The sequence below is a fragment of the Aethalodelphis obliquidens genome, unplaced genomic scaffold (genome assembly GCF_003676395.1).
Source record: "Aethalodelphis obliquidens isolate GAN/ISIS:26980383/991018 unplaced genomic scaffold, ASM367639v1 scaffold9, whole genome shotgun sequence".
Taxonomy (NCBI): Eukaryota; Metazoa; Chordata; class Mammalia; order Artiodactyla; family Delphinidae; genus Aethalodelphis; species Aethalodelphis obliquidens.
The window spans coordinates 31,575,556-31,586,349 of record NW_020837953.1 but is presented as its reverse complement, the minus strand read 5'-3'; the positions used below and the strand labels follow the sequence as shown (position 1 = coordinate 31,586,349).

The 10,794-nt window shown below is 60.2% G+C and overlaps 1 protein-coding gene across 2 annotated transcripts; it reads left to right on the top strand.

Annotated features, from left to right (window-relative positions):
• The first annotated feature begins 2,122 nt into the window (after positions 1 to 2,122).
• Positions 2,123 to 10,695, top strand: SYTL1 (synaptotagmin like 1). Of its 2 annotated transcripts, none has more exons than XM_027109539.1 (15): positions 2,123 to 2,275; positions 4,445 to 4,673; positions 5,656 to 5,804; positions 6,027 to 6,099; positions 6,181 to 6,226; positions 6,701 to 6,773; positions 7,019 to 7,122; positions 7,277 to 7,390; positions 7,628 to 7,794; positions 8,067 to 8,163; positions 8,504 to 8,662; positions 8,938 to 9,016; positions 9,140 to 9,239; positions 10,047 to 10,252; positions 10,461 to 10,695. In XM_027109539.1, exons 2-15 carry the CDS (start codon positions 4,483 to 4,485, stop codon positions 10,598 to 10,600), a joined length of 1,698 nt encoding a protein of 565 aa, XP_026965340.1. In that variant the 5' UTR covers positions 2,123 to 2,275; positions 4,445 to 4,482; the 3' UTR covers positions 10,601 to 10,695. The 2 variants fall into 2 exon arrangements, with proteins under 2 accessions (XP_026965340.1, XP_026965339.1); XM_027109538.1 differs by having other exon boundaries at positions 2,145 to 2,275; positions 9,116 to 9,239.
• Positions 10,696 to 10,794: the final 99 nt, after the last annotated feature.

The window sequence follows — 10,794 nt, the reverse complement described above, 5'->3', positions numbered from 1 at the left end:
ACGTGCTGGTAAAGTACATCATTTATCCTCACCACAGGCCCATGAGGTAGGTGCTCTCATCCCCATTTTAAGATGAAAAAAAGCACAGAGAGGTGACGTGGCCTGCTCGAGGTCACAGGGGTAGGAAGAGTGGAGCCATGTCGAAACCCAGCAGCCAGCCTCCAGAGCCCCCATTCGGAACCACCCTGCAAGGTGGTCCCACTGGAGCACACGAGAGAAAGTGGGGTGGGGCTGTGACCGACAAGAAGGGAGAGTGGGCGCTGGAGGCAAGAGAAAGGAATCTCCTTACGACAGTCCCAGGGGGTGGCTGCCGTTGTCCCTGCTTCATAAATGGAGAGAGTGAGGCTTACAGAGATTGTCACTGATCCAAGGCCACAGGCCATGTGGCAGAGTCAGAATTTTAACCAGGCCTGGGAACTCTTAGCCAGGGGGTGTTGCCTGGAGACCAGCCGCAGTGCAGAGCATCAAGGCCCTGCAGGGGTTGCGACGGGTGGGGAAGGCATTCTGCAGCTGAGGAGCTGGGAGCACAAATGGGTCTGGGTGTTGAAGGGACAGGAAGCAGAGCCCGTAGGTAGGGCTCTAAGGACGTAGGAGACAGGAAATGAGGAGCAGCCAGAGCTAGGCAGGGCCCCGAGGGTTGGGTTCAGAGGGCAGGCAGCCCAAAGGATGATGGACTGTCTTGGGAGGTGAGACTCCTGCTGGTTTGGAGTAGATTTGGTAAGGGGTCAGGGGGTTCCCCTGGTTGTCTGCTGGCACCTTCCAAAGCTGAGGAATGACAGATAAAAGTGGGATGCTGAAAGGGCCCTCTGACAGCTGTGCAATAAAGGGCTGGGGCGGGGTGGGGTGCTGAGTGTGGAGGCCAGGAGACAGGGAGGAGGAGGCTTCCAGGAGAGGCTGGGCAGGGACTGAAACCTGGGCAGTGGGAGGGTGGCAGAGGTGGGGGACAGATGGGAGAGAGTCCAATGAGTGGCAGCAAGCATTAGGAGGCCTGGGGGCCAGGTCATGAGGGGTGTTCACAAAAGTGGAAACTTGGAAATAGGAGAAGGTTTCAGGTGGGGAGGACACAGAGGAGTTGGGGTTGAGAAGACAGCAGGAGAGGGGTCCAGGAGAGTCACAGAGGCAAGGACAGGAGCTGGACCTTGGGCTGGGGGTGGAGGAGGGACCCTCAGGGGCTCCGAGTGGTGGTAACCTTCTGAAGCCACTTCCAATGCTGGGGAGGAGGAGTGGGGTAAGTCCACTCCTTATCCACCTCCCCTCTTGGGGGTCTGTGAGGTGCCCTCTGATCTTTAAGCCATGGTGCAGGTGGGGCAAGACGGGCGGATTGAAATGAAGCAGACTTGGGGGCATCTGGAAGCTCTGCTGTGGCCTCGGCTCATGGTCCCAAAGCAAATGTAATCCAGGGCCCAACCTATTCTCAGGGTGGGGAAGAATCTGGGAGCAGAATGGGGGGTGCTCAGAGGGGCTCCCCACGGACAGAGGGAGGGTATGGGAGCCTCATTTTGGCCCTGGAAGAATCCAGGCCTCCTCAGACAGATGGGGCCCAGGGTGGCAGAGGGGACAGAGGGCAGCTCTGCTGAGGCCAGCACTTCCTAGGAGGCATATGTGGACATGGAGGGGACTCTGTTGGCCCGGGAACACCTGGTACCTCCTATATGCCAGCTTGTGCCAAGCACTTTCATTTCCCTCAGAGGCTCTTCACACTCTGCTGCCTGCAGTCTGCACGGGAGGAAAGTGCCGCTCAGAATTGTTGAGAGACCTGCTTAAGGTCACACAGTGGCACAGCAGGAACTATTCGGGGTTGTCTGGCTGCAGTCTGCAATCCTTCCACCACCCTGGTTCTCAGAAACGTTTCTAACTTTGCTTTCAAAGCAAGTTCCTATCAGCTCCTTAGTGGGCAGGGTGGGGCTGCTACCCATTCTACAGATGGGGCAACCAAGGCTCTGAGGGGTTGGGGCCAGCTCGAGTCACAGGAGTTACAGAATAAGTCTGCAGAGGAGCTGGGGCCAAGCCCCAGGCATCTCCTACCCACCAAACCTGCTCTGGGGTTGCTGAAAGCCCAGGCTGCGCCCCTGGGGAGCCAGGAGTCCAGGCCCGGTTTTGCATCAGGCCCTGTGAGAAGGTGTTTCCTCCTCCTCAGTGGGGCAGCCACTCCGCTGGGCCGCCGGTTGAGTCAGCCTTAGGCCCTCACTGCTCTTCTTCTGGTCCCTGAAACTCAGCTGCCAGGGAAGCCGGGGTTACCCGACGAAGGTGTCCCCTCCATACTGGACCCCTACAGGTAATACACCTCGGGGCCAGAGGGCCCCTGCCAGTGTCCCGAGGGGTGGGCACTGCCACCTGGTGTCCTGAGCACCCTGTAGGACCCAGGGGTCGGGGAGGTGGGACGTGTCTGGGGCTGGAACAGCCAGACAGATGGACAGACCCTTAAACTGACCAATGGGTCTGTCCCATAAGTGTTGAAACAGAGTGGGGAAGACCAGACACTGGATTCTGCCTCTGGAACCAGAGGGGACTGCAGGGAGGGGTGTGCTGCTGGGGACCCTGGGCTCAGATACCCACAGCCCAGCCCAAGCAGACCTCAGGACAAGGGCGGGGAGGGTCAGTTCTGTGGAACGTCCCTCCACCTCCATACTCATACACACACATCTGGTGGTCCCCAGGGCATCAGAGTACACACCACAACACACAGCCCAGTCACACATGTGCACACACCCCACCGCGCTGTCGCCCAGAAAGTCACAGAACATATCACACAGACGAGAGTCCCCCATGCAGCACCACACTGTGACATGACGCCCAGACACACACGCAGTGATACAACATTCACACCCACAAAATAAACAGCCTCCCAAATCCCACAGTCTGCAGACGCCTGCTGAACAGAGACTCACAGTGGCACCGGGTAACACAGGGGCAGCCACACAGGCTCACACACCAGGCCCCAGAAGAGCCCTAAACAGTGCGTCTGCAACACCCGGGACCTGCACACAGTAGATGTTCAGGAAATGCTGTTAACATCCGTCACACAGGCATTTCCACAGTGTCACACACGACACCCGATAGAGACACCCAGTCTCCCCCGGGTGAGAGTGGGGCAGCAGGGGGAGAGGGCTCGCTTGAGGGGTTCGCTGACTCAGCTGGGAGGGCACAGAGCGCGGGCTGGCGGCAGGCACAAGCCAGGACCTGCCCGCTGAGTGTCCTCTTCCCATCTCAGCCCTGCCTGGTGCCCCGGGAGGGAGGGGACTAAAGGGGCGGGAGGAGAGGAGAGACCGCCCAGTGGGCTCGGGCCACGGCTCTGCCCACGGCCCAGTCACAGGCTCCTTGCCACGTCCACACGCCCCTCAGGGCTGGGCAAATGTTTTCCTTCCGGAGTCACCGTGGTACCTTAGCTGCTTTGCAGCACTCGGCCTCCACCACCAGGTCCCACCCCAGCCAGGTCCTGGGTCAGGGCGTGGGGAACCCATGTGGCCAGAGTAAAGGGGTCCAGGGAGGGGCTCCAGGCCAGGGGGCAGGGCTGGCAGCAGGGGCAACCTTGGGCTGCAGGCCTCCGTGGGAGTGGGTGCAGCAGTTACCTCCGGGGGAGGAAGTTAGGCTGTGAGCTGGGGAGGAGGCTGCCTCAGACAGGAAGGCCAAATAGGCCAGAGCAGGGTGGAGGTGAAGGGTGGAGGTGAAGGGTGGAGGGAAAGGACCCAAGTCGGGAGATTCCCGGGGCAGGGTGGTGAGCAGATATGTGTGTGCACCTGTGTGTCCGGCTGCGTGTTCGTGTGTGTGCATTTCCCGTGTGTGTGCAGGTGCACGTATTTCTGCATTTAACTCGGCAAACTTTTACTAACCATCTGCTGTGTGCACGGTTCTGGCTTTGAGGATGAGGCTCTGTCCCTGACTTCAAGGAGCTCACAATCTAGTTTGGGGGATGCAGTATGTGTGTGCAAAAGTGTGTGTGATTTGTATATATCTAAGGACAGGTCTTTGTCCCTGGACTTATTCTTGTATAGGTGAACCCCTCTGTGGGTCCTTGTCTCCCGTGTGCGTGCGCCTGTGCGCAGGTTTAAGGATATGTTACATACATCTCTTGGTCTGGACATGGATCTGGGCCTATGACTGCACAGGGCCCTTTATGGGGGACCGGGTATGCATGAGCCTGTCTTTATATAGGTGTCAGTGTGCATGTGTGACCAGGTGTGCATCTCACTGTGGGGAACTATATCTACATGTATCAGTGTGCACATGTGCGTCTCTACATGTCTTTGAGTGTGTCCCTGAGTATGTTCATGGGTGTCGGTGTGCATGTGTCCACGAGTGCATCTCATGCCACCTTGATCTCAGCCTTCCTGGGCTTGTACCCCGCCCACCATGGGGGGTGTATATTTGGGCAGAAAAGGCAATTGGCTCCAGGATGTGCCCTGTATATGCGCAGGCCTTTACCTGACCCTTGCTCTGCCCCCAGGGAGCCACGTGTGCCCAGCCTGGGCGCTGCCCCAGCTGATGCCCCAGAGGGGCCACCCATCTCAAAAGGGGCTCTGGTCCCTGCCTGGCCTCCTCATGGCACATGAGCCACAGCCTGAGGCTGATGGGCTATTGGATCTCAGCTTCCTGACAGAGGAGGAGCAAGAGGCTATTGCCAAGGTCCTGAAGCGAGATGCCCGCCTGCGCCAGCTGGAGGAGAGACGGGTCAGGTAAGGCAGAGTAAGGGAGCCCCAGAGGAAGGGGCCTCAGGCACTGGGGGGCTTGGGTGACTCCCACCCTCTCCCCTACCAACGTGCAGCCTGTCAGATATCTGGGTAGGTCTTGTTTTTGCCCACTGGTCCACTCCACCCTTGGCCAGCTCAGTTCATCACCTCTCTCAGGGTGGCTGCACCAGCTCCCTTGCCGGCCTCCCTGCCTCCGGGCTCGCCCTTTCTGGCCCACCCTCCATGCTGCAGCTGGGACTCTCCAGATCTGTCTTTAATATCCTCTCCTGAAACCTCACATGGTTCCTCCACATCTCCTGTCAGGGGCAAGCTCCGAAGCGTGGTCCACAGGCCTCCCTGGTTGGACCCTGCCAGCCTCTTCCACCAGTAAGCCTCACCCCCTGACACGCATACACAGAATGTCCACTACAGCCACTCGGGTGCTCCACAGGTCCCCGAACACACCCTTTGCTTTTATGATGTTTCTCCTGCCTGGAAGAGCACAATGGCAGAGCAGCATGGGACTTACAAGTAGTGTTTGGGGACAGACAGACACCTCCTAGCTTGTAACCTTGGACCTCCCCAGTACCACTCTCCTCATCTGTAAAATGGAGCTAACGAGCCCTACCTCATAGAATTAGGAAGGATTATACACAGTCATTTAATGAATAATAATTATTTTTCTTCTCTACCTGGAGAACTCCAGTTTGTCATTTAAGAGCAATTCACATGTCACCTCCTCTGGGAAGCCCTCCAGTATTCTCACAGGCAAAGCTGGCCCTCTTACATACATCATGGCTCTACCTCACTATAGTGTACTTGTCTATTCTGGACTCAGTCTCCCCACCAACCTGAGCTCCTCCAAAGCAGGGATCAAGTCTGATTTGCTGTTGTATCCCTGGCCCCAGGTACAGGGCCTGGCACAGAGTGGGTGGCAATAACGTTGATTGCATGAGTGGTGACAGCCACGCCCTCCCCCATCCTCCAGCAAGCTCCGGACATCGCTGGCAGACCCTGGGCAGTTGAAGATCCTTACAGGGGACTGGTTCCAGGAAGCACGCTTCCAGCGGCACCACCACGCCCACCTTGGCTCTGACCTTGTTCGCGCCTCCATCCGCAGGAAGAAGGGCTCCAGGGGTGAGAGGAGCTCCCCAGAGTGGGGCACTCCTTGGGCAGCCCAGGTCACTGGGTGTATGTGGACGAGGACAGAGGGCCTCTGGTTTCAGTTCCAGCTGCCCCTGGCACTGTGTGACTTTGGGTGGGCACCACCCCTCCATGGGCTACAGGAGGTGGGTGGGCATCTCCAAGGGCCAGACGTCCTGAGAAGAGAGTTTCACAGAACTTCTCACCTGGGTGCAGGAGACCAGGCTCAGGGCAGCGATGGGGAGGCTCAGGCTGCTGGGAAAGAGACCGAAGAGGCGCTGGAGCCCAGGTGAGGAGGCATGGCAGGGAGTGGAGGGTGCCTCCCAGTTACCTGGGGCCCATCTCTGACTATACCTCTCCCTCCTCCCAGGCTCCCCATGGACGAGGCCCCCCAAGAGAGGTTCAGCGAGGCTGAGGTGAGTAATGAATGACTGAATGGGCTAATGAATGAATGTACAGTGTCCCTGGCATGGAGGTGGGATGTGCTGGGGAAAGAGCCCAGCCTGAGAATTAGGAGACCCTGGCCTGGGTCTCTGTCATCCTCCTCTGTCAAATGGGGGTGTGGGCCCATCCTCTAAGGGAAACTCTGAATTGGTTACTAGGGGTGGAGTGTGGACTGAGCTGGGTGAGGTCCAAGACTCAGATGCCACCAGTGGGACCCTGGGAGTTAGGTAGGGCAGGCCCTGAGGTGTGAAGGGGTGTGAAGTACAGGCCAGACTGGAGTTAGGTAGGGCAGGCCCTGAAGTGTGAAGGGGTGTAAAGTACAGGCCAGACTGGTCCTGCAGCTGGTTGCCAGCTCTGCCCTGAGGGCAGTGCAGAATCTGAAGCTGGAACCTCTGACCCCTTCACCACTGGCCCCCTCTGTGACTTCTACCCCTTGCTTCTTTCAGGGACCTGATTTCCCCTCACCATATGTCCCCCCAAAGGCTTCAGATCATGAGGAGGAGCCCCAGGCCCAAGAAGGTGAGTGGGAAGGTGTGTGCTGGGAGCACAGAGAGGTTGCGGGGATCAGAGGCAGCTCTAAGTGACCCCAGCCACCTGTGTTCACCTTCCTCGTCCTGCTTAGGGGGCGGGTAGGTGCGGTCTCCACCGGAGACCGCAGGGCAGCACTGGGGTCTGAATGGGGGTTGTAAACCAGTCCCTCCAAATTTGCTCGGGGGCAGGGCGGGCTGGGGAGGGGCTCGCTGAGCTGTTTGTGCCCCTCCCAGCCCCTGGCCCCGGGGGCGTTCAGGCCTTCGCCGCAGAGGAGGCTGACCCTGAGCTGGAGCCTCCGTCGAGGGGAGAGGAGGAGCCGCAGCCCCCGCCTGCCCAGGTAGGCGGGAGCGGCCCGCGGCTGCTCTCAAGACCCGGAGCGGACTCTGGGCGGGGAGTGCAGCTGCGCGAGGCTGCGAGCGGTCCGGGACCGAGAGCGGTCGCGGGAGGGGCGGGGGGTTAGGGGACGCCCCCGTCATTTACCTCCTCCTCAGACCCTGGAGGCGTCCGAGATCCTGGAGAATGGGGAGGAGGCCCCGGGGCCCGACCTGTCACTCGACCGCGTGCTCAGCAGCAGCTCCTCCACGCCCAGCCTCAACTCCTCCACGGTGAGGGGGTGAGGGAGAAGGCCTGGGGTGGGGGTGGGGTGCGCCTCCCCTCCCCGTATCCCGAGGCGGTGCCCCTGCATGACCCCTCCCTTGACCCCCGGACCTGACACTCCAGCCTCCAGGCAAGCTACCTCACTTTACCCCCCTCCCCTCCCATCTGAACTCTCCGCGCTCCCCTTCCCCGGCCCCGACGTGAGCCCCGCAGCCCGCCCTGACCTCCCCACCCTCCGCCCGCAGCTGAGCAGCAGCCAAACGAGCCTGTCCGGGGAGGCGGAGGCGGGCGCGGTGCAGGTGCGCGGCTCCCTGTACTTCGCGCTGCGCTACGAGCCTGGTGCCGCCCAGCTGCGCGTGCACGTGATCCAGTGCCAGGGCCTGGCCGCCGCCCGGCGCCGTCGCTCCGACCCGTGAGTGTCTGACCCCGCAAGGAGGGGCGCTAGGGAGCCGCTCTCACTGCCCAACCCCACCGCTTTTCTTGGCCTCAGTTTCCTCATCTTCAAAATGGGAATAACGTTCTTGGTAGACGCGGGAGCTGGGTGAGATAACTCCTGTAAAGCGCTGCACGAGGCCTGGCACGCGAAGCTGCGTTCCCGGCTGTGGCTGGGAAGTAGGCGCTGGAAGGGACTGGAGGGGTAAAGGGGTCCCCCTTCACCTCCGGTCCTCACCTGCCCCGCTCCAGCTACGTCAAAAGCAAACTCCTCCCGGATAAGCAGAGCAAGCGCAAGACCTCAGTGAAGAAACGGAATCTGAACCCGGTCTTCAACGAGACTCTCTGGGTGAGGCCGCGACGCCAGGGCGGCCCCCCATTAAGGAACCGAACGCCCCTTCCTGCGGGGACCGGGTGGCGGGGGCAGCCATGGTGTCGTCATTGTTGGTCGTTCCAGTCCTCCATTCTGGAGCAGGAACGGCAGGGAGGCCCTCGCATTAACGCGCTCTCCAACATGTCAGTCTAGAGCTGGGCGCGGCGCTAGTCCAGACCCCCATTAATACCGTCCGGGGTTCCCCAGGATTCCTTCCAGCAAGGAGCGTGGTAGGCTAAGCCCCAGCCAACACTCCCGCATCACTGAGGCCGGGGCCATCGACGCTGCTTCATTAAAGCACACCTCCTGTCCCCAGTACTCTGTCCCGCAGGCCGAGCTCCGGGGACGCGTGCTGAGCCTGTCCGTGTGGCACCGCGAAAGCCTGGGTCGCAACATCTTTCTGGGTGAAGTCGAAGTGCCCCTGGACACGTGGGACTGGGACTCCGAGCCCACCTGGCTCCCCCTGCAGCCCCGGGTGAGCAGCTGGCCCGCGCGGGTAGACCCGCGGCGCAGATCTCCCGCCTTTACCGCACTGGTCTTTCCCCCAGTCCCCGTCAGCCTCGAAACCTTAGGGCCCCGTGCAGAGGTCTGTCCCTGACTGCCGGTGGCGGGGCTGTCGGATTCCCCAGGCTGTTCTCTCGGCAGCCCCCTCCAAGACCCCGCCCCGTCGGTGTCTGGAGACTCCGCTCCCTTCCGGCCCCTTTTCCCTAGGACTTTGTCCCCACCCCCTGACGAGCCCGCCTCTCGCAGGTCCCGCCCTCTCCCGACGACCTTCCCAGCCGCGGACTGCTCTCTCTGTCCCTCAAGTACGTGCCCGCTGGCTCTGAGGGTGAGTGACCGCCGGCAAGAGGCCAAGCTGGACAGGCCTTGAGAGGCGGGGAATCTCTGTCCCGCAAGGGTGAGGGACAAGTGTCTGTCCTTGGGGCAGGGCCTGAGCCGAGCCTCTTCGCAGGCGCAGGACTGCCCCCGAGTGGGGAGCTGCACTTCTGGGTGAAGGAAGCTCAGGACCTCGTGCCTCTGCGCCCAGGATCCCTGGATACCTACATACAATGGTGAGGGGCATCAGTACTTCCCCACCTCCCTTCCCTTCTCATGCAGTGGAGCTCCCCACCTTCAACAAACCCGTTCTGATCACCCACCCTCGATTCCCCACTCTGGGCTTCGACCGCTGAGCGGAGGTGGAGGGGACAGCTTGAGCCAAGGCCTGGAGTCAGGAGAGTTGAGGACTCCTCTGAGCAGCTGCATTTCAGTGACTGGAGCATAGGACGTGTTGGAGAGCTGAGGCTGAGACCTGGGAGGTCTCAGGGGCCTGTCCATGGAGGACCTGGAAAGCCAGGCTGTGGGGTTTGGTCCTGAACTTGCAGTTCAGTGGTTTTGCAAGTAAGCACCGGAGGAATTCTAGGGGTGCCTCCAGGTGCTGACCCACCCTCAGAGAGTAAAATAGAGGCAGGCCAGTGAGGTTCTGAGTCCCCAGCCTTGATGCAACAAAAGACATTGTTTTCTTTTAGGTTTTGTACTTCTGAGTAATATTTTTGTCTTGCAGAAAGGGCTCCAAGGCTTTAAAAAGTTTGGAAACTACTTCTGGGGGGCTGTGAAGGTGACTGAGCTGAGGAGTAGCAGAACTGCATTTCAGAGACATTACTCTGGGGTCCTGTGAATAGGTGTTGTGACTTTTAAAGGCAGGAGATCTGAGAGGAGGTTGGCGCAAAGGTCCCAGGATACTGAGGGTTTGAGGCCAGTTCTCAGGCAGGAGCCAGAGGACATGGACATTATGAGGAAGTATGGGTAGGACTTGGTGACTTGTTGGTTCTGGGGAGGGTGAGGGGGTGGCCACTTGACGCCAGCCCACCCCCCCACAGTTTGGTGCTGCCTGATGACAGCCAGGCCAGCCGCCAACGGACAAGGGTGGTGCGACGCAGCCTCAGCCCCACGTTCAATCACACCATGGTTTATGATGGCTTCGGTCCTGCTGACCTGCGCCAGGCCTGTGCTGAGCTCTCTCTCTGGGACCATGGGCCCCTGGCCAGTCGCCAGCTGGGGGGCACACGCCTCAGCCTGGGCACCGGTGAGTGGGGCAGAGCCCTGAGGGGACCCGATGCTAGGAGGCAGGGGCTTGACATGTGGCCCTGGGCACTTCTCTGTCCTTTCCTGAGCTTTGGTGTCCACGGAGAACGTGAGGGTGATAGTGCATGATCTGGGACCAGGCAGGTGTTCCTTGGGACCTGGGGTGTCCAGTGTGACCGTGTCTTCCACCCCTGCCCGCCCACATCTAGGCAGCAGCTATGGGCTCCAGGTGCCCTGGATGGACTCCACACCTGAGGAGAGGCAGCTGTGGCAGACCCTTCTGGAGCGGCCATGTGAGTGGGTGCATGGCCTTCTGCCCCTCAGAACCAACCTGGCCCCCAGGACATAGCTGCCCTACAAGCCCTACAAAACCCCTCTTTCTGGACCCCCGTCTCACGGCCTGCCCTTGGCTAAAGTCAATAAAGTGTATTCTGAGGGCAAAAAGGGGCTGATGTCGGCTTGGGGGTGGGAGTGTGGGGAGGGCAGTGATAGCAGGGAAGTGAAGAGGGCCAGATGAAGGACCTTTAGACTCAGACATGAAGA

Coding starts and splice junctions, on each gene's coding strand:
- SYTL1 (XM_027109538.1), top strand. CDS start 4,483: ATGCCCCAGAGGGGCCACCCATCTCAAAAGGGGCTCTGGTCCCTGCCT. Junction 7,123..7,276: donor CGCAGCCCCCGCCTGCCCAG/GTAGGCGGGAGC, acceptor CCTCCTCCTCAG/ACCCTGGAGGCGTCCGAGAT. Junction 7,391..7,627: donor CCAGCCTCAACTCCTCCACG/GTGAGGGGGTGA, acceptor CTCCGCCCGCAG/CTGAGCAGCAGCCAAACGAG.